Raw genomic sequence first — 23,991 nt, 5'->3', positions numbered from 1 at the left:
GCAGTTGTCCCTAACTTTGGATCTCAGTGAGCAGGAACTTCAGTCATCATGTTCCTTTCTAAATTCTAATCTCATTATGCAAATTACTCTACATTTTCCCCAAAACACAGAGATAATACTCATTTTGAGAAGTATTATCAAAGAAAAGCCATTGTCAGGACACAGGATGTTTCATTACATCCTTCTTTCCTAAAAGTCTGCAAAGAATGGTGTGGTATAGTTCCTGGGTGTTAGGGGAAAGGTGATCTCCTGAATTCATTCACACAAATAACACATAAAATAAAGACGAATATTTTTATTGAGCAGTAATTGGACATCCAGTACCCTTATTTAACTTATATTAAATGAGGCATAAAACAATTTTTAAAGCAATTTAAACAGCAGAGAGAATTTTAGCAATGTGAGGATGTCAAATAGGATTTTTCTACCAATTACACCAAATGGTTATGTGTAAGTATAAACAATCTTTATTGCAACTTGTTCTTAAAAGTTAATTAAAATGTATTTTAAAATATGAGAGATTTTTATATCAGTAGCTGGCATTTATAGGAACTGGCTGTCCCAGGAGGACTTCCTGGAAGGTAACCCTGTGGGAGTTCCCAACCTTAAAACGTCAAGAAAACTTAATGCACAGAGTAAACAATGTCATGTGGTCAAATTTAATTTAGTTCTTAAAAGCTACAGTGTACTCAAATTTTTCAAAATTATTAATATATGGATTCAGAAAATGTAGGCAATCTCATGTTATTTATTCTAAAGGGATGAATTATCTGGTTAGGAATTAATCTACACACTACCTCTCCTCTTCTCCTTTTCTGAGACTGTGTGTGTGCGGCCAAGTGTCAGTATCGACAGAACAAAACTATAGTTTGTCTTATTTTACTTCTAAAGAAGAAACACATTTCTGAAATTTTCAGGTCAACTGAAGAACTTGATCTTCAGAAAAAATTGTTAAAGATGAAATAAAGTAAAAAGGTAGCTGTTTTCAGACTGTCAGATTTGAGTAGATTCATCTAATAAGGGTATCAATTTTTTCAGCAAAATTCAGAAAATTTAGAGGTCAACTACAAGGGAACAAAGGAAAAGAGGCATAAATAAGTCGCGTATGAACTCATGTAAGAATAAGGGGTAACAAAAGAGGCGTAAAGAAACCAAGAGGAAAGGAATGAGAGAAAGAATGTGTGGAAGAAAGAAAGGAAAGTAGAGAGGAAGGAATGGAAGAAATGGTTTTCAGCATATTTTGTGGAAAATAGAAGGCAAAAAGCAAATCTATTAATCTATTGACAATTCTAAATTAGTCAAACTGAATTTTAAAGTCCAGTGTACTTAGGTGGCATCTAGCTGGACTGGGTATGAGGCCTTCAGGATGGCGTGCACTGCACTCACTCTTGGCCCTCCTCCTCGGATGTCTCTGAAGTGCTGGAAGACTCATCCGATTCTTCATCTGGAAATTCGGCTTCACCACTTCTCCAGTCCTGGTGACGACCTCTCTGTGTCAGGTGACGCATGAGGAACCAAAGCATGTACTGGTCAAACAGACTGCCATGGTGCAAGCTATCTTCATCTCGTTCCCATTTGTTCTTCTTAATCACCTTCTTTAACCCAGTAAGCTCAGTGGCAGCTTTAGCTGTGGGTGTCCAGATCTTGACATCATGATCTAGGCCACTGGACACCAACACAGGTAGGTAAGGGTGGGGTTCAAGACAGTTTATTGTACCTTCTCTGTTCCCCTTTAAGAACTGGATGATCTGGCAGGATGATTTCTCCCAGAAGAAGATGTGCCCGCAATCACTACCGCTCACTACAAACTCACTCCTGGGGCCATAGAAATTAACACCTTTGACTGTGGTATTATTTCTGTGCCCCTTAAATCTTTTACTGTATTGAGCACCATCACTGTGAGAGGAGTTGAAGAGGTAAATATCTTCATCATTGTAGCTGGCTAACAGCTCTGTGCCATCGTGGCTGTACACAACACAGGTGATGTTTGTTGGGAAAACACAATTAACCAGATGATGAGGAGTGAATTTCTTGAGTACTCCATTGTTTTCTTTCTTATCAATTCTCCTCTGGTCATAAATCCTTACAAACTGATCTTGTCCGCCCACTGCAAATTGGTAGGTATTGGCGGGATTCACAGTAATTGTATACAGTCCCACTTTCTTATCCTTTTCTCTTGTTACCACAACTTTTGAAGCTGGCCGGTCTTGTCTAAGGTCAATGGTGAAGACAACAGCATCTTCACCTGAAGTGAGGAACCTATAAGGAGAGTCAGGCTCCAGAGCCAACTTGTGGGCAGGTCCCCTGTGCTGGGCCACACACTTAGTATTCTTGAAATATGATGCATTAATTAGTTCTGCTACCCGTACCTGCCCATCACGGGCACACATGGCCAGAGTGGAATCATCACAGTTAGGAAGGAACTTGGCCTGGAAGACATTATTTGTGTGACCACTTTCAAAGTTCAGTACTGGCCTCTGCTGCACCCAGTCCCACACTATCACCTTTAGGTCATCACCACTACTGGCCAGCCGGGTGCCACGCTGGTTAAAGTGTACAGTATTGACACAACCGACATGGTCTGCAAGACGATATTGCAGGCGGAAACGCTGCACAAAGGCTCTTGCCCCACAGGCCTCATATACAAAGCGGGGACGTGAACCCAGCTGCCGCTGGTGAAGAGCAGTAACGACCTGCCAGCGAGGTCGGGGCAGGGCAGATGTCTCTGAGGAAACCCACTCCTCCAGCGCCCGATCCTCCTCTAACAAACACTGATCATGGTTGCCGCCACTGCATTGTGGACCCGCCCGAGGCTGTTCTTCTTCCTCCTCCTCCTCCTCCTCCTCCTCTCCCTCCTCCTGTATCTCCTCTTCCTCCTCCCTTTCTGTCTCCTCCTCTCCCACTAAAGGGTAATGGAATAAACTTTCACCACTCATGAGGAAATTCTCAAAGTCCTCCATGCCCTCAAATTCGATGTCTTCACTTGCACTTTCTCGGTCTGAGCTTCGATTTTCTGTGCTGGCATCGTTGGGGAATCCACCATCCCTGGTATCACTGCCGTCTACGGTCACCGTCACACTCAGCTCTGAGGTCGCTATGTCAATGTCTGAGGAGGCCTCCGTCGCCACCACCGCTCCAGGCTGCTCCTCTGGGCTGCTGAACAGGCTTTCAGTCCCTAAGTCTGGTAAGCCATCTGTGCTGCCCTCTTGGTGGGACATCGTGAACGATGTTTGCTGTAGCAGCAAAGGCCAGGTCCCTAAAAGCTCTAGGAAGAAAGTTGGCCTGCGGTTAGGACTGATGGTAGTGAAGGAAGTAAGCACGTGGCAATCAAACACCAATCTGATTGGCTAAAGGAGACAATGAACTAGTCTGCCAAGGCAGTTGCCAGTATGGGATCCCATGAGGTTCATAAAGCTTCTTACCTGCTCGCCTCCTCGCAGCATCCAGATTGCTCTAGTTTTTCCAGGCCCAGAGCCCCACCCCGACAGGCATCTTACACTGTGAGTAGCTGCGGGTTTTTGAAGATTGAAACTTGCTGCACCTTGTTAAATGTTCTTATTAGAGAACCAGGAGCAAAAGTGATCCTCCTTAAGCAAAATAGTTTTTAGAAGCCTCCCAGTGTTTTGCTTGAAGGTAATGTACTCTATAAAATGAAGATGTAGGCAAGAACAGTGAAAAGTTAGCTAAGCGTCCCATAGCTAGTGACTTTTTGACATACAAGAAATATCTTAAATCGAACAGCTTGAGGGAAACCTAGAGTGCTCTAACTAGTAGAATCGATATAGGGTTGCCAGATAAAATACGGTATGCATAGCTAATTGCATTTCAGATAAAGGACGAATACTTTTTTTTAGTATGAGTAGATCTCCAATGTTAAGTTAGATATATTGCCACTAAAATTTTAGTTATTATTTATCTGAAATTCAAATTTAACATGGTGTCCTCTATTTTTATTTGTTAAATCTGCCAGGCTCCTTTAGTGAGAGGAATTTAGACCCTCAGTGTAATGGAGGCTGAAATCAACTGATCAATTGAAAGTGGACATTGAAATGAGTAATTGCTTCACCTATTTGAGATAGAAGTAGTACTTCATTTTTTTCTTATTCCACCAGAGTTCCTATATATTTATTTAGAGTTAATTCAATTTAAGATACTTAGGGAACACCAACACAATTTTATGAAGAAAGGAAATTATGTGATGTCCTAGAACTGTAAAATCTTTTACATATCACCCAAAATATGTCAGAGGCTTCTGTGGGGCCTCTAAGGAACAGAAAACAGCTCTACATAGACAGTTAATTGGCATTACTGTGTTAATTTAATAGTTTCTCTGAATGAATTATCTAAGGTGATGTCAGCATATTTTCAAAGGGCTACAGTAAACTGCTAACTAAATGCCAGAATGAGGAAAACAAAGTTTCCTTCAGAGTAATTGCAAGGTAAATGCAAAATTGATTAAAAATAGAAGTATACAGTCTTCTAAAGAAAATGGATGGTTCCAAGGCCAGTAGTAACAGAAAGATATGTAAAACAGTATTCATAGCAACTTGTAAAGTGTAGCACAGCAAACTGAAAACCACTGAAAAGCCCATCAAGAATAACATGGATAAATAATGGAATAATGTACAGAAGTGAGAATGACTAGACTAGAATTGAATACATGAGCATGGATGAATCTTTAACACAATGATGAGTGAAAACACAATTAACAAGGATAGTCAATAATTTCAATTTTTTGCAAGTCTATATTGTTTTCATATAAAATAACATCATTTAAAAAGGCAAGGAAGTAATTGATTCACAACTCAGGATAATGATTAAATTTCAAAAAGAGAAGAAGGTTGAAATCTGAGAAAGATGTAACTTCAAAAATTCTTGGCAATATTTATATCTTATCCTGAGTATAGGTGTCCAGTTATTCTTTTTATTATTTATTGCTAGGCATATACATTTTATGTGTATGAGATATTGCATAGTAATTCTTTAAAAGAATTCATGTTCATAAACAAGGGGTCTTGCTCAGCCATGGAACACAAAAACAGGAAACCTAGAGCATCAAACCCTAACATACCCATAAAAGAATTGTCCAGGAAAGGAAGTGTCTTAGTCCATTTTGCTTTGCTGTAAAGGAATAGCTGAGGCTGGGTAAGTTAAAAAGAAAAGTGGTTTACTTGGTTAAAAGGTCAGCAGTCTGTACAAGAGGCAGGCACCAAGTTCTGCTTTTAGTGAGGAACTCAAAAAGCTTTAATCATGGCAGAAGGAGAAGGGGAGCGGGAGTGTCATGTGGTAGGAGAGGGAGCAGGAAAAGAGAAGGTGCAAAACTCTTTTTAACAACCACATCTTGTGAGAACTAATAGAGTGAGAAATTACTCATTGCCTGGAGAGAAGGCACCAAGCCATTTATGAAGGATCTATCCCCATGATCCAAGCACCTCCCACCTGGCCCCACTTTCAACACTGGGCATCAGTTTTTTTTATAGCTTGTAATTGTGCTTTTCTTCAACTTAGTTCATTAAAATATATTTATTTTAAACATCCTATAAATAAAGTGACCACCAACTAATGTGGGATATAGGTCACCCCTCAGCATGATATTTGTTTTAAGCAGTGTTTCTTATAGGAATTTTATTGATTGTACAGTAGTTACAATAATGTCAGATATAATGATGTATACAATTTAAACGAGATAGGCCTGTTAAGAATTTACATAATATAAAAATACACATATTAAAAGTTAGCCAAATGGACAGATGCATGTAACAGGGAGAGCAGGTAACAGGAACCCCTTTAATTATCATTCAAGGGCCCAGATTGCAGGAATCTTATTTTCCCCTCCATTACAGTAAACAGTGTTCATTAACAGATACAGGTCTTCCAGATACATCTAAACACACAGGAGTAAGTTGTGAATTGCTGCGTGTACAGTCTAAAGTGGTGTAATTGTGATCTTCCTGTGATACTCCCGAGAAAAAGTAAATAGTGAACCCCATGCAAGTGGTAGGAAGCGTTGGTCTTTTATCATAGGTTGGACTTGAAGATGTTTAACTCCTGACATTAATATTTGCAAACAGGCCAGGCATGGTGGCTCACGTCTATAATCCCAGCACTTTGGGAGGCTGAGGTGGGCATATCATTTGAGGTCAGGAATTTGAGACCAGCCTGGACAACGTGGTGAAACCCCATCTCTACTAAAATACAAAAAATTAGCCGGGTATGGTGGCACACATCTGTAATTCCAGCTACTTGGGAGGCTGAGGTGGGAGGATCACTTGAGCCTGGGAGATGGAGGTTGCAGTGAGCTGAGATCACACCACTGCACTCCACCCTGGGCGACAGAGTGAGACCCTGTCTCAAAAAAAATAAATAAATAAAAATTTTTAAAATAAATAAATAAATAATAAAAGCCAGGCATGGTGGCTCATGCCTGTAATCCCAGGACTTTGGGAGGCTGAGGTAGGTGGATCACTTGCAGTTGGAGTTTGAGACCAGCCTGGCCAACCTGGCAAAACCCCCTCTTTACTAAAAATACAAAAATTAGCTGGTCGTGGTGGCGTGAATGTGGTCCCAGCTACTCGGGAGGCTGAGGCACAAAAATCGCTTGAACCCAGGAGGCAGAGGTTGCAGTGAGCTGAGGTCGCGCCACTGCACTCCAGACTGGGTGATGGAGTGAGACTGTCTCAAAGAACAAACAAATAAAATATGTGTAAACAGCACATGTCCCCTTTTGCTATGTTTTCTCCAAAACTGGCATGGACTTAGGGTGGGAGAATTCTGATGGTCATTTGACCTAACAGTGAACTACTGAACTACTGTTTAAAATGTGAGAACCTTTCAAAAAAATTAGCCGGGTGTGATAGCATGTGCCGTAGTCCCAGCTACAGCTACTCGGTAGGCTGAGACAAGCGAATCCCATCCCTTGGGCCTGGGAGATCGAGGCTGCAGTGAGCTGTATTTGTGCCACTGCACTCCAGCCTGGGTCATGGAGTAAGACCCTATCTCAAAAAATAAAATAAAATGAAATAAAAAATAAAAGTGTGAGAACCTTTTAATACTATTTAGTTACACACTTTAAAAAATGGGGATCATCCATAGCTATAAGCCAAAAGGAAGAAGGGAGTGCATCTTAATTTTTATGCTTTTAGTTTTACTGTTCTATGGTTTCTATGGCTGTCCTAAAGAATGACACTGGTACACTGCTGGTTTCTTTACCAACGCAGACACTAGTTTGAGCGCTTAGATCAGACAAAACCCGAAATAGAAGAAATGCCACTCTTTTTCTCTGGGATCTTCTAAGAAACTAGACTAAAATTATGAATTATTAAAGTTTCCTATTGAGTGGTGGTGTTTTTACGTATGTAAATATCCAGAGAACAAATCAAATAGCTGTCTAACACTTGTAAGAGCATAAGACTTTTGGCATACTTCTGATAGGAATCAGGAACCTTGAGCAGCAGTTCACAGTCAGAGTTGTTTTCTTTTTCTTTCTGTTTTTTTTTTGTTTTTGTTTTTTGTTTTTTTTTGAGATGGAGTCTTGCTTTGTTGCCCAGGCTGGAGTGCAGTGGTGTGATCTCGGCTCACTGCAACTTCTGCCTCCCGGGTTCAAGTGATTCTCCTGCCTCAGTCTCCCGAGTAGCTGGGATTAGAGGCGTGTGCCACCACACCTGGCTAATTTTTCTATTTTTAGTAGAGACGGGGTTTCACCATATTGGCCAGGCTGGTCTCAAACTCCTGACCTCAGGTGATCCGTACACCTCGGCCTCCCAAAGTGCTGGGATTATAGGTGTGAGCCACCATGCCTGGCTAGAGTTGTTTTCCTACACACCCCATTTACCCTGCGCTTGTGCCAACTACTATGGCATATGCATTTTGAGGGATTATGCTTCACAACGTATGCTTAAAGATCCTCTTAGAGAGATTTCTCTAGTTGAGTAAAAACCCCTCTAAAAAAGATGGCAGGTTCTGTGAACCTAAAGAGAAGACTCAGTGTCTCTCTGAATACCTTTAAATTACTGCTAGAATTGGAAGTTCCTATTTGGGGGAAAACAATATTAAAATAACTCGATGGTCTATTTTATTGGTAACTTAGAATACAAAATATTTTATTTTAAAAATTCTAAAATTTGAAAGCAAGCTAGCCTAGGTTAAATAATATAGTTTCTAGACCTGAATGTGTTCATTTGGAGCTCAGTTTTTCTGTTTAAATACAAGAACAACTTCCTAACTTCCTAGGTGGAAACACTATGTTTTGATGATCTGTGATTAGATAAACTGATCCATCTCAGTTGGTAACACTCCTTTTTTTCTTTGATAATGGTGTAAACTTCTAGAATAAATGCATTTTTATCTAGTTTTACAGTGACAATTTCATTCCAAAATCTACTGGGAGGCATATACCGTATATAGGAAGCCATCTTCATCCTTCTCACTCCTCATACACCTCTGAAATCAGCGAGGTGACGCTCATCATTCTGTGCCCAGTCACCAACAGGAAGAAGGCTTGATTAGCTAACACAAGGAACTTTGTTTTATCCAGAACAGGCAGCTGCTCCTCACTCTTGTATCCTATTATCACTGGGATTCTGGTTGGATGCTGCTCTCCTATAAGTGAGACATCTACTCTTTGTCTTAAGGTGCAGGCTGCTTGAAGGTCTTCTAAGGCATGGTGCTGGGGCATGGGGGTGGGGGCAGGGGCGGGCTAGGCTGAGGAGGCAGGCTGCAGAGACCCTGAGGGTCTGGTGGCTCTGGGGAGGGGAGGAGAGGGAGAGCGGCAGTGGCTCTGACTCTGTTGGTGATCAAATTTTAACAGAAGATTTGAGGGGACAAATATCCAAATTATATCAGGAAATCTTAATTGGCTTTGGATATGTCTTGACCTGTTGCAAAGAACAGTTCCAGTGTTAGAGGATGAATCAGGTTACTTTAACCTGATGCTATTTTATCAATCTGCTTTTCATATTTGCTTATTAGGCAAATTTGGACTATAAATTGGCTTTTCATTTAAGTTTTTGATTAAGTTTGGCTTTACATATCATCAATTCATTTTATATATTTCCATTCTCATTCATTAATCCACTGTGCCTTTATTTAGGACTTCTATGTGCCATGTACTAGTCTAGGTACTGATAATACGGTGGTGAATAAAAGTGGCATTCCCTTCACTCATGGAGTATGTAGTATAGTGGATGAAAGAGAAAACAGACAAATTAATATATAGATAGACCAGATGAAGCAGTAATGAATATTATGGAGGCAATTAAAGCTGTGTAAGTGTATATAGAATACGGGTTGTTATTTTAGATAATGCATTCAGGAAGGACTTCTTATTGGGGTGACATTTAAGTAGAGGGCGAATGAAAAGAGAAATAGATCCTTAAGTACCTAGGGTAAGAACATTCCTTATAAAGTGATATTGAGTGCAAATTATCTGAAGTAGGATCACAATGTGAGTGTTTGTGGAACTTCAAGGAGGTTGTGATTGAAGCAGTACAAGCAAGCTTTAGGGAGAGTGACAGGGAATGAGATTGGAAGAAGCCATGGCCAACTAAACAGAAACTTGTTGACCATTATAAGGAATTAGAGTGCTTTATTTTATTCTAAGTGTGCTGGAAAACCTTTGGGAGCTTGCCAGCAGGGGAATGCATTGTGTGAGTTACTTTTTAAAAGGATGACACCAGCTATTGTGTGGAGAATAGCATGGGAGGAGAAGAGAGAGCAGATGTACTAAACTGTTGCTCTAATCCAGGTGAGAAATTGGCTTAAACTAGTGTTGGAATGGTGGAGGTGGAGAAAATTACTTAAGTTTGGAATATATTTTGAAGTGGAAAAGGCAGCATTTGCTGATGAGTTGAATATGGGTGTGAGGTGAATTAGGCTATTGGCAAGAAACACATACCAGTTGGGTAATTGGAAGCAGTTCAACAAGTGGGCTCCTTACAAAAGTGAGAGCAGGCTAAATCACAAGGTAAGCATACGGACATCATTGCTATTACGAACAGGAAGACATTATACCCCTAAGCCAAAAGGTATAGAAGGCAGAGAGAAGTTATCAAAAACCTGAGATGAAAAGGGGAGTGTGGAGAGTCTGGCGTGACATTAGCCATCTCTCTGTGAACCCACAGAGAGGCAGCCAGGGAAATAAATTCCCCAGATTTATTCTCCTTTCTGTGCTCTCCTGCTGGTGCTTCCCACTCAACCACATTAAGAAGGGAGGAGAAGGAATCCGGATGTGTAAATGTAAGCTATCCAGCCTCTGGTGGACAGATAGGAATCAATGGTAACTCCTAAGCATTTGACAGGAATAATGGGTTAATGGTGGTGACATTTACTACAGTGAGGATTAGGGATGAGGATGGGGAATCAAGCGTTCTGTTTTATTTACATCAAGTGTAAAAATGTCCGTGAAACATTGGGAAAACAGAAGCACTGAGTTGGCAATAGGATCCACATGTCTGGAGTTTACAGGAAAGATTATACATATAGATATAAATTTAGAAGTCATTAGCCACTGGGAGTAAAGGAGATCACCTAGGGAGTGAATATAGTGAGAAAGCAAAGATCTGAGAACTAGGCATTGGAAAACTCCAACATTTATTTTAGGAAGAAAGGAGAAAACAACCATATGGAGCAGAAGGAGCAGCCAGTTGTGTAGAAGAACAATATGAGAATATGAAGAAAGTGTAGAAATTATTTTACAAAGTTGGGTGTGATTTACAGTGCCAAATATTGCCAAGAGGTTAAGATAAAGCCTTGGAAGTGACCACTGAATTTGGTAAGAGGGAGGTAACCAGTGACTTACTGTAACTCTTTTGTAAGACTTATGAGAAAAAAGCTTGGCCAGGAATGTTTGGGGAGAGAAAGCAGAGGGAAGAAGTGATGATGGTGAGCAAGGAGAGATAACTCTTATAAAGAGTTTTGCTGCAAAGAGAAGAGAATTAGAGTGACAACAAAGGGAAATGGGGTCAATAGATTTTTTTTTAAAAATCAGGTTTATCACAGGATGTCATATACTAATGATAATGATTCAGTAGTGAGGGGGAAGTTGTAATGCAGGGGGGACAGGAGAAGTTTCTGAGTCTTAAATAGGGGAGAGAAAACAGAATTCAACGCACAGGTGGTGGGGTTGTAGCAGGAGAGATGAAATATTTGGCATGGAGGCAGGCAGGTTGTTAGATCTGGTGGTGAAAGAATATGCATATTATCTTCTAACTGTTTCAGTTCCTGAAGTGAATAAAGAAGCAAGGAAATCAACTATGAATGAAGAGGAATAAATCTGTGCTGGAGCTTTGAGACAGAAGAAGGTTTGGAACTGCCAACTCAGAGAATGAGAGAATTAGTACAATAGAGAAATGGAGATTTGTTGCCTGGAAGCAGATCAGGCCACTTGTAGTTTCATGACACAAACATAAAGTGAGACAGCATTGCTATTTGTTTTTCTTTTTCAGATACTTGAGGACAGGAATGGAGTAGGCAGATAACCTGGATTGAAGTAAATTCCAAATTATTTTTCTAGTTGAGGATGACAGAGAGTTGGGGGTGGGGGACAAAGGAGCTTAGATTTTACATAGTGAAATTTTATAATAACAAGCCATGAAATTTAACTATATTAAAAAGGGAATTAAGGACATGAGGAAGAAGATGGAAATGGCAAATATGATAGGGTTAGCAGATTGGAGGTCCTAGGGAAGTCAAAGTTTGCTCTGATCAGCAAATGTGTTCAACTAGGCCTGCAAGTACATATGAAGCTTAGGAGGACAGGATGATTCAGAGCACTATCATGTGTACTCAAGCTATTAAGGCAAAACAATTTGATTAAAAGAGTAAAGTAGTTCACTCTAAGATATGACTCGATTTTCTTAGAAGCTATTTCCTTAATCTAAGGGGAACTTCCTATTCTGGGGAAGATGTTTTTTAGACAAAACCTTCCAGTGCCACTTGAATATCCCAGGACATTACCATAACTACTCTTGGAGACCAGTAGTATGGCAGCCTGATTCTGAAAATATCAATCAAAGAAAAAGATGGGTTATTAATATGATTGCCTTGGTGGGTTTAAGGATTTAAAAGACAATCATTTCTAAAATGCTATATCACCTTCCTTATGTAGTGGGCTTGTCGTGTTTTCTGCCCTCATGGAAGTAACATCCCAGTGGGAGAGATAAATTTGCAAACCAGTAGTGATTTTGAAGTGAAATGCATACTAAGATTAGTAGAATTTTTTTGTGTGAAGATTTCATAAGGTGTTAGCAAAACTTACATTTAAATGTGCTTCCTAGATTTTAGAAACACTTATTCAAATTTCTGGGAAGCCCATTAACTTCAGACTGTCATTTGGAAACAAAAGAGGGCAAAAAAAAAAAAGATTCTCTATATTCTAGAACAATTTCTATTAAAAACAAAATAGCCAAATGTATGCTAATTGAATTATTAATAGAGGGTCCTGTGAAAGTGCAGTGACAGGGGATACTGTTTTGGGGTAGACATAGTGTTTAGATTGGCTTCCAGGAAAGATATTTGAGCATAACATTGAAAGCAAGAACAACAGAGCAGCACATAGCCACCTAACGTGAATTTTCTTCTGGGCCTTTATGTATGCATGCCCATGCTCCTCTGGCTCAGACTCACTTTGTTTCAGTCCCTGTTCTGCCTGGTATACAACAAGGTGGGAAGCAGGTGGAGGTTGACACATGGTCTGTGACAGGAGGGAGGAAACAGCATGACATATTTTGGAAAATGCAAAGTCTTAGTATGGTTGGAACACAGAGTAAGTGTAAGCAACAATACAAGACAAGGCCAGCTCACAACTTGGCGTGTTTTAATGCAGCATTTCTCAAACGTTTTGGTCTCAGAGTGCCTTTACACTCTTTAAAAGTTATTGAGAATCCCAAAGGGCTTGCGTGTGTATGAATTACATCCATTTATATTTGCCGTACTAGAAGTTAAAGCTGAGAAACTTTTAAATATTTATTGATTTATTTAAAACAATAATCAACCCAATACATGTTAACACAAATAATATATTTTATGAAAGATTTTTTCCCAACAAACCAAATTTAGTAAGGAAATTGGCATTGTTTTACAATTTTGCATATTTTTATTGTCTGGTTTAATAGAAGACATCTGGATTCTCATATCTGCTTCTTCATGCAATCTGCTGCAATATCACATTTTATGCAGTGTCTGGAAAATTCTACTGTACATTTGTGAGGGAATGAGACTGGAAAAACATAATTTAGGCTTACCATAAAATAATTTTGACCCTGCAGACCCACTAAAAAGGTCTCAGAGACCACCCTCAAGTTCCCCAATCACACTTTGAGAACTGCTGCTTTCTTATAAAGGCATATTGAGACGTTGAATTTTAACTAATGCACAGATAATTTAGGCAAGGGATTACCTGATAGGATTTGCATTTTATAATTATTGCTTTCAGGGTGGGAAATAAATTGGAGACAGGCAAGGCAAGATGATTGGAAATTAATTAAATTTGAACAATTTCTCACATTCCATCTGAAATAAATATTTTTACAAACTTTTATAAAATGCTGGTAATACTTTGTATGTGTCTAGTTTACTTTGCTGAAGAGAAAGTTACTTGAAAGCAGGTATTGCTTTTGATTCATCCATATGACTATTGCTTTTGGTAATGTGTACAGAGTAGGCACCAAGTAAAGATTTGTTGAAAATAAATGAAAGAACCAACTAAGTGGCTATCAGAATAGTGCAGATAAAAGATGATATAGTCTCGACCTTAATGGCAGTGGCAAAACAGAGGAGTAAGTTCAAGAGATGTACTGAATTCATTGTTGACTGCCAGGAAGTGTCATTACCTACTTGATAGATAAGGGCTATGAAGGAAAGAGAAGGTACACCACCATGTCGGCCATCTGTCTGCTTCATGTGGCCCTGATTCAGGAAGTAGTGAAGGGACAGAATGGGGTGGAGTATGAAGGGGTGACTTTTGGTTTCATTTTGAATATGAATTCCAGATGCCTATAGGACTTGAGCCACCCGTATCACCTGAAGCTATTTTAAAGTTACAGAAGTGTCTTATCTAATGAATCCAAGATCATAGTGTATTCTAATATTTGTTTTCAATGCTTTAATATTTTGTACTTGTTTTTAGTACTTTTGATGTTTTAGTGCTTATTTTTAATGTCTTAATATTTTAAATATTTAATAAGAATTCTTGGATTTTGCTGGCCTAAATTTCCAATTCTATTAGTGGGTGCCAATTTACTGTCAAACACATGGGATTAATTTGGCTGCTACACAGTGGATGCTATTTTGCTTTCTGATTCACTGTAATATACTTCTAGATTCCATCCAGAGTTTGGGAAGCTGAATTCTTCCTACAACTGTGTGAAGGAATCTGCAGACCCCATTCTTAATATGCATGTATGGTAGAAAGTAGAAGACGCAGCATTTGACTTATTTACAGAAACTGATCGAGTCTCCTGTCACCATCCTCCCACTTTGCAAGTCCTAATTAAAGTTGATGACACATTTAAAAGTACAAATATCAGCAAGTATGGATTTTAGTAGTTCACAATTTATTAGATAGACAACATGTGATTGAAAATAAAGAAGCATTATGCAAAGAGTTCAGAAGGTAGCAAAACAAACTGGCTTTATGTTTCCAAGAGAGTAGCCCCAAAAGACAGAAAGGAAGCCTTTAAACAGTAAAATAATTTAGTTCTCATATCCTTTATTGCTGCTTATCTTTTCATCTGGTTGGAGTTGCTGTTTTATCTAGTACTTCACTGCTTAGCACCATCCTGTCTTTATATTTTGATTCCAATCTACTCTGCAAGCCTAATTGTTGCCCTGTCCCAGGAGAATGTGAATCATTTTAAAGTTAGAAAGAGAAGCATCTGCATAGATAGAAAATAATTGTAATTTCATTATAATTACTCTATTTGTTTTTCTCTTAATTATGCTGAAAATGTATCAATATCTCCAAAAAATGAATGATTACCACTTGTCATAAATGTGGATGGAGCCCCCAACTCTAATCACTTTCATCACTTCAAATTAAAACTATAGTGTTTATGAAAGTTTGAACTCTTGATATAATTTCTATTGGTTGCATAATTTAGTGCATTACAGAAATTATACCATTTAAGAAAAATAAGATATACTTTGAAAAGTATATTGTGTTTGCTTTTCACCAGTTATTAATTGTGTGTTTCATAAAGCACATATTGAACACATAAAACTGGACACTCATGAATTTCATTAGAGATATTTATATAATTTAAATGGAATACAGGACATTATTTCTAAGACTGTGTAAGGATACTCATGGTAATGTGTGAAATACAGATATAAAACTAAAACACACAAAAGTTTCTGGTGTCACCTAACAGAATTTTTATGCTCCCCAATAGAAAATTAGGCAGATTAGTTTAAAAAGTAACCAAAGGTACATTTATCAAACATGTTATTATTATTATTATTGAGAATGGTGCCACAATTTCTTTCTCCTCTCATTTACACGCTGAAAGGAATTTCTGCTCTTCTCTGTTTTTGGAAATTCTGTCTTTATTCCTAATGTGATACTTCAGACTTTGAAATATGGTGGGCCACATTTTACTCTTGGACAGAGTCATGGTTCACATGTTACAGACCCTCTTGCTCTCTCATTTGCCTCAATGCTCAGGCATGAAGAGCACTCCTGGGTTTTTTGTTAACGTGCTTGGACAGTGCCCAGGATCTAGCAGGAATGCTGGCTCTCCTTCTTACAGGTACTCTCTTTCACTGCTGATTCTGTGTGTTAGTTGGACCAGGCATCTGCAAACAGGGATATTTTACTTCTTTCTTTCTGGTTTAGATGAGTTTAATTTCTTTTTCTTGCCTGATTGCCCTTGCTCGTGCTTTCAGTACTAGGTTGAATAGAAATGCCAAGGGTGGTCATCTTTTCCTTGTATGGGATCTTAGAGAGAAAGCTTTCAGTTTTCCCCCTTGATTATTATGTTAACTGTGGGCTCTTCATAAATTAGTTTTATTGTGTTGAGAAAATCTCCTTCTATACCTATTTTGTTGGGATTTTTTAATCAAAAAAAGGATGCTTAACTTTGTCAAATGCTTTATCTGCATCTATTGAGATGATCATGTGGTTTTTATCTTTTATTCTGTTAATGTTGTATATCACATTGACTGACATAGACAAATGGAACAGAATAGAAAGCTTAGAAGTAAATCCAACCACACATGATCAACTAATTTTTGATAAGGGCACCAAGAACACACAATAGGGAAAGGATAGTTTCTTCAATTCATGGTGTTGGGAAAGCTGGATATCCACATGCAAAATAATGAAATTGAACCCTTATCTTATACTGTACACAAAAATCAAATGGAAATGGATTAAAGGCCTAAATATAAGAAATGAAATTGAAATTTCTAGAAAAAAATACATAGGGGGAAAACTCCTTGACATTGGCCTTGGCAATGATTTTTTTGTGGCATATCATACCACAAGCTCAAGCAACAAAAGCAAATATAAAAAGTGGGTTATATCAAACTAAAAAGCATCTGTATAGTAAAGGAAACAACAAAATGGAAACACAGCTTATGGATTAAGGGAAAATATTAGCAAACCATATATTTGATAAGAGCTAATATCCAAAATATATAAGGAACTCACTCTAATCAATAGCAATAATAAAAATAATACCCAATTAAAATATGGCCAAAGGACATGAATATACATTTTTTCCAAACATAACTAAATATGGTCAACAAATATATCAAAAGTGCTCAATATCATTAATCACCACAGAAATGCAAATCAAAACCACAGTGAGATATCACCTCACACCTGTTAGGATGGATATTATCAAAAAGACAAGAGATAGCAAGCATTGTTGAGGGTATGGATAAAAGGGAACCCATGGCCGGGCGCGGTGGCTCACACCAGTAATCCCAGCACTTTGGGAGGCTGAGGCGGGTGGATCATGAGATCAGGAGATCGAGACCATCCTGGCTAACACGGTGAAACCCAGTCTCTACTAAAAATACAAAAAATTAGCCAGGCATGGTGGCACGCACCTGTAGTCCCAGCTACTCAGGAGGCTGAGGCAGGAGAATCGCTTGAACCCGGGAGGTGGAGGTTTTAGTGAGCCGAGATTGCACCACTACACTCCAGGCTGGGCAACAGAGCGAGACTCCTTCTCAAAAAAATTTTTTTAAAAAAGGGAACCTTGCACACTGTTGGTAGGAATGTAAATTGGTATAGTCCTTATGGCAAATAGTATGGAGATTCCTCAAAAGATTAAAACTAAAACTATCATGTGACCCAGCAATCCCTTTTCTGGTTATATACATAAAGGAAGTGAAATCAGCAACTTATGGAGATATTACTGCAGCATTTTTCATAGTATCCAAGATATGGAAATAATCTAAGTGTCTGTTGATGGATGAATGCTTAAAGAAATTTTGATAGAGTGTATATATGTGTGTATATATATATATATACGTATACACATACTTTCTGCTATGTGAGGACATGATTACAAAGAGGAAGCTAATCAGCTGGCACCTTGACACACACACACACACACACACACAGGAAAATTATTAAGCCTTAGAAAAGGAGATCCTGTCATTTGCAGCAACATGGATGAACCTGGAGGACATTATGCTAAGTGAAATAAGCCAAGGACAGAAAGAAGAATATTGCATAATCTCGTGGATATGTAGAATCTAAAAAAAGCGGAATACATAGAAACAGAGTAGGATGGTAGCTACTAGGGTCGGTGGGAGAAGGAAATGGGGAAATGCTGGTCAAAGGGTACAAAATTGCAGTTACGTAAGAATTCTAGAGATTTTACGTACAGCATGAAGACTATAGTTGGTAACATTGCATTATTTACTGGAAATTTGCTAAGTCAGCAGATTTCTGGTGCTCTTATCACAAATAAGGGTAACTATGTAAGGAGACACATATGTTAATTTTCTTAACTGTAGTAGCAGTTTCACTATGTGTATGTAGATCAAAACATCATGTTATACAGCTTAAATATATACAATAAAAACAACAACAACAACAACAACACAGGACCCAGGACCAGGGTTTGAATCATGCATGGTCTTGCCCGTTTCCAGTTGTATCATCTTGGGCAATCTGTATAACATTTCTATGTTTCTGTCTCACTGTATGTAAGTGATATCAATTATACCAATTACTTCAGAGAGAATTGTGGAATAAATAAATTAATATAAACTGATTAAATTATTTAATTAACATTAAATAAATTAATAGTTTTGAAATGCTTAAAACATTTCATGGTACATAGTGAGTACTATGTAAAGGTTAGCTGCCATTATTAGTGTCAGCCTGTTATGTACTGTGTATTTGTGTCTTCGTAAAATTCATATGTTGAATCCCTATGCACTAATGGGATGCTGGAGCTTTTGGGAGGTGATTCGAGTTAGATGAGGTCATGAGGATGGAGCCCTTATTTGGTAATGCATTTATTAAAAAAGAAGGAGACCAAGGATATTTCTCTCTCTCTTTCTGCCATATGAGGATATAATCAGGAAGAGGGCCTTCACCAGGAATCTAATCAGCTGTCACCTTGATTTCAGACTTCCTAACCTCTAGGCCTGTGAGAAGTAAATGTCTGGGTTTTGTGTTTGTTTACTTTTTGTTTTTGTTTTTGAAACAGAGTCTTTCTCTGTTGCCCAGGTTGGAATGCAGTGGTGCAATCTCGGCTCACTGCAACCTCTGCGTCTCCAGGTTTGTGCCTCAGCCACCTGAATAGCTGGGATTGCTGGCACGTGCCACCACGCCTAGCTAATTTTTGTATTTTTTTTTTTTTTTTTAAGTAGAGACAGGGTTTCAGCATGTTAGCAAGGCTGTTCTCGAACTCAGGAGTTACACCTCAGGAGTCACACCTCAGGAGTCTTGACCTCAAGTGATCTACCCGCCTCGGTCTCCCAATGTACTGGGCCTACAGGTGTACCATGCCCAGCCTAAATGTCTGTTGTTTACGTCACCCAGCCCACAGTATTTTTATTACAGCAGCACAAACTGGCTAAGACACAGCCAGAGCAAGTTCTGTGGTCACAAAGTTCAAGATACCGTACTTGATTCTAAATATTTCAACATTTGTGTCAAAGGCTTGAACAGTGATATTAAAGGTCTGTGATACAAAATTGGGAGCTATATCTCTGATGCTAGGCTAAAGTCAATGAAATGAAATATGTTCAGGTCCCCCAAAACAAAGGTTTATATGCCAAATATTTGCCAGCATTGTGATATATTTATTTTAAATATATGAGGGCCATGTTGTGATCTGTTTCACAGCTTGCATTGCAAATACAGCTAAACAAACTTTAGTAGTTTTTTTTTGTTTGTTTGTTTTTTCAAAAATAAAATATGTGGCTGTGCGCAGCTGTAATCCTAGCACTTTGGGAGGCCAAGGTGGGTGGATCACCTGAGGTCAGGAGTTGGAGACCAGCCGGGCCAACATGGAGAAACTCCGTCTCTACTAAAAATACAAAAATTAGCCAGGTGTGGTGGCGGGCACCTGTAATCCCAGCTACTCGGGAGGCTGAGGCAGAAGAATCGCTTTAAACCGGGGGACAGAGGTTGCAGTGAGCTGAGATTGCACCACTGCACTCCAGCCTAGGCGAAAGAGTGAAATTCTGTCTCAAAAAACAAAATAAATATGTGATTCAGTTATATAAGATGAATAAGTTCTAGAGGTCTGCTGTACAACATTATCTGTGGTTAACAATACTGTATTGTGTACTTAAAATTTAAGGGTAGATCTCATGTTAAATGCTTTTACTACAATATATAAATAAGCAAGCAAACAAACAAATAAATAATATTAAATAATATATGTGATTTCAAATATCATAGGACCAAATTAGCAGAAAATCCAATATCTTTTCTCCTCTCACCACCTTTACCTCCAATTTGTTGAAAACTTAGGACTTATAGAGAACTAAATATCTGCAGGTGTCATGGGAAGGGTGGGTCATTCCAACTTCTAAACCCACACGAGGATTATGTAATAAGTTCCTTAATGTTTTGTCTTATCATTGCTACAAAAAGACATTTTTGACAGCCAGTCCTATAACATTATGAATTCCACCAGTAAGAACCTTTGAGGGAGACTGATCCATTCCTGCAGTGCTTATCTCAACCATGAAGCCTCTTACTTTGGGTACCCATGGATACATTTCTTAGGACTCAGTATTTTTCATCTCGTATTCAGCTAGGAGTACAGCATCAAAATTGATTTAGGACTGCAATGGACTGAATGCTTGTCTTTTCCTAAATTAATATGTTGAAATTCTAACCTCCAAGGTGATGGTATTAGGAGGTAGCTGCTTTAGGTGGTGATTAGATTGTAAGAGTAGAGCCTTCATGAATGGGACTAGTGCCCTTTTAAAAGAAACTCCAGAGAGCTAACTTTTCCCTTCCACGATGTGAGAACCGAGGTAGAAAGTACCATCTATGAACCAAAAGCAGGCCTTACCAGACACTGAATCTACCTGCACCTTGACCTTGGGCTTCCCAGCCTCCAAACAGTGATAAATAAATTTCTATTGTTTATAAACCACCAATTTTACGGTATTTTGTTACAGCAGGCCAAATGGACTAAGATGGGATGGCAATAGGAAAAAGAAATTTAAAGATCAGTTATTTGCTGCCGTACGGCTGGGGTCAACAGAGAGGACTGAGTGCAAACGAGCATGAAGGAACTTTTGTGCAGATGATGGAAATATTCTATTTATATCATAATTGCCTTAATAAGTATATGACCGAATACATTTCTTAAAATTCATCAAACCATACAATTAAAATGAGTGGATTGTATTGAATACAAATTATACCTCAGTATAGCTACTTCCCCCGTCTTCTTCATTCCCACATCCTAAAGAACTGAAGACTCCTCACTTTCATTTTGCTAAACATGAAGTGTCTTATAGTACTCTCTCTCTCTCTCTCCAGGGAGCTTTATATTCCACCTATTTTTTAATCTTATGTTTTAAGTTAAATTTAATAAATTATTCTTTCAATGGTTATTTCAAATATTTTCTTGTTTTACTTCTTTTTACATATGTGGAGGGATGTCCTTTCCTCTTTAAAACATCCACTTGAGAAGATATTTAATGAATCCTTACTAAATGTCAGGCAGTTTTATAGGCACTATGGATACAAGAGTGAGGAAGACAAATAAAAACCATGTCCTGATATATTAATATTAGATGATATGCTAAGTAGAAAAGTAAAGCAGAAGATAAGGATAGGAATGACTGGATGGGGTTATGTTTGTTGCAATTTTTTAAAGTCTGGACAAAAAAGACATCACAGAGAATGTACTGACTGAACAGAATTTAAGAAGAAAAAGGAAGGCACATGGAGATACAGCTATGTATCTATATCTAATAGTCCATGCAGAGAAAGTAGCAAACATGACTTTTCTGAGAAGAGAGGATGTCTGGAGTGATTGAAGAATAGCACAGGGGCCAGAATGGCTGGAGCAGACTCCAAAAAGGGAAGTGTAGAAGACATGAGGCCTGACAGGTAGCAGGAGGCCAGATTATTTACAGCCATATGACTCACTTGAAAGGGTTAAGGCTTTCCCTTAAATAGGATGGTGAGATGTCTTGCTAAGAAAACTGACTTTGGAACAAAGGTTTGTGTGTGAGTCATTTATTGGAGGAAATGTGCTCAGAAAGCAGCAGTGGGGTCCAAAGGAGATTCTAAGCAGGGAAAAGAGGAAAGCAAAAAAAAAAAAAAAAAAAGACATTGAATTGGCCATTGCTACAAGTGACTAGTGGTTCTATCCATGGGATCATGTAAAAAAATTGTATTAAATGTGCCCCAGGAACATTCACACAGGGGGTAAAAGGGAGGAGTTTTTATCCTTGAGATTCCATAATTTTGTTGAACCTCCCTAAGATGCATTAACTCATCTGCAGTTCTGTGTTGCATATTTACTGTAGCACTCCATACCCAAATTTAGTAGGTAAGCCCAAAGCAGGAGGTGTGAGACATGCAAAGTAAGGTTGAAATGTAATGTTCTCAGGATATTACCCCATGAAGTTGGTCAGAACCCAGGTAGAACTAGTCATTACAATTGTATTTCTATAGAAAAGATACAACTGGAATGTGAAATTTATAATAATGGTGCATTTGCAATAGCATCAAAAGATGCCAAATGCCTAGAAATAAATATAATTAAACATATCCAAAATCTCGTCACAGAAAACTATAACTGAAGGAAACGGTGCAAAAAGAGATTAAAAATACAGAAGTAAATGAAGTTATATACATGTTCTTAGATTGGAAGACTCATTATGAAAAGATGCCAATTTTCCCAAAATTGATTCTTAAATTCAATACAATCTAAATAAAATTTTTAGCATGGTGTTTATATGTGTATTTTGGGGCTAGGAAAGGAATTTGAAAAATTATAAGTGATTCTAAAATTTTAAAAGAATACAAGTACAGATAAAATATATTTGAAGAAAAAACTTGAAGAATTTATATTTGTAGATGTCAAGATTATGATTAAGATAGTGTGCTGTTGATACAGAGACAAACAAATAGATCAATGAAATAAAACAGAGTCCAGAAGCATGCCCACACACATAAGGGCATTCAAATGATTAAAAAATGGGCATAAATGAGTCATAGAAGAATATCTTCATGAGCTTTGGGAAGAGGAAACATTTCCCAAAAGATAACGCGAAAGATTGACATGTTGGACTATTTTAAAAGGAGGAACTTCTGTTCATCAAATGATACCATTTAAGATTTTTAAAACCAGTATATTTGCAACCCATATAGACAAATGAGACAAATAGATTAATGAAAAAAGTTGGAAGACCCAAGTGAGAAAAGGGACAATAAATTTTTAGTATCCTCTATAAAAATATAAAAATAGTTTATGATCCTATGGAAAGATGCTCAACCTCTTTATTAACCAGGAAAATTCAAACTAAAACCACAATGATATGTCCACTAGAAAACTACAATTTAAAAGACTGAAAACATCCAATATTGTTGGTAAAGAGCTTTCATTTACTTCTTATTAGGGTGTATGATGAAAAGAACTATTTTGGAATATTGCTTGGCAGTATCTATTAAACTTGCAGATATGCAGATCCCCTGATCCAACAATACCACTATTCAGTATATACCCAACAGAAAAGCACACATATGCGCATGAAAAAACATAAGAAAGAATGTTCATACAATCATTATTCATGATATCCTCAACTTGGAAACAACCAAAATGTCATGCAAGAATGAAATGGATAAGTGAGTTGTCTGTACATACAAGGACACGCTATACAGCAATGAAACAAGGACTGCTACTGCACAAAACATTATGGATAAACCTCATAAATACATAGAGCAAAAGAAGCCAGATAAAAAGGAACTCAATTATGTGATTGCATTTGTAAAGTGTTCCAAAACAGGAAAATAATCGTTGTTGGAAGGCAGGACAGTCATTACCTTCTCAGAGAGGGGAGGGAGTATGCTGGGGCCTCTGGAGCAACAGTAATATGTTATTTCTTAGTCTGAGTGCTTTATGTGGGTGGGTTTACTCTGTAATAACTAATGCTCTACACATATGATTTGCTTAGCTTTGTATATATAATACATAATATTTAAAAGCTTATAAAATTGTTGTACCTACCTTAATGTGTTCCTAAAAATAAATGAGACAATACATGTCTCATGACTGGCACATAGTAGGTGCATAGTTGATGTTAGCTAATGGCATAAAGAAAGGAACTACATAATCTTTGGTTTTAAGTAGAACTGTAAATTAGTCTAGAGAAAGAAAGAGTTGTTAAGAACTGATCTCCCAAATCCCATTCAGATTACGAGGTTATGAGAACTGAGACGGGGGAAAATAATCACTTTGCCACTGAGAATATTTATTATGGGGGAAAGGACTAGAGAGAAATGCCCTGAAGGGCACTGAAACCTGAATAATAAGTGGCAGTTTTTGGTCT

General features: G+C 38.1%; 2 protein-coding genes across 3 annotated transcripts in view; both read right to left on the bottom strand.

Annotated features, from left to right (window-relative positions):
- The window catches only part of LOC129476019 (melanoma-associated antigen B10), a 205,903-nt gene that overhangs the window by 75,522 nt on the left and 106,390 nt on the right, over positions 1–23,991 (bottom strand). The gene's annotated exons all lie outside the window — the stretch shown is intronic.
- DCAF8L2 (DDB1 and CUL4 associated factor 8 like 2) overlaps positions 281–23,991 on the bottom strand; it is a 125,525-nt gene continuing 101,814 nt past the window's right edge. Inside the window, exon 3 of the mRNA XM_055268577.1 lies at positions 281–3,265. Within this exon, the coding sequence (XP_055124552.1) occupies positions 1,383–3,218 (1,836 nt within the window). The 5' untranslated portion in view covers positions 3,219–3,265 and the 3' untranslated portion in view covers positions 281–1,382. The remainder of the gene's footprint in view (positions 3,266–23,991) is intronic.

This window comes from Symphalangus syndactylus, chromosome X (genome assembly GCF_028878055.3).
Source record: "Symphalangus syndactylus isolate Jambi chromosome X, NHGRI_mSymSyn1-v2.1_pri, whole genome shotgun sequence".
Lineage (NCBI taxonomy): Eukaryota > Metazoa > Chordata > Mammalia > Primates > Hylobatidae > Symphalangus > Symphalangus syndactylus.
The sequence above is the reverse complement of the archived record's forward strand: the minus strand, read 5'-3'. Positions and strand labels throughout refer to the sequence as shown.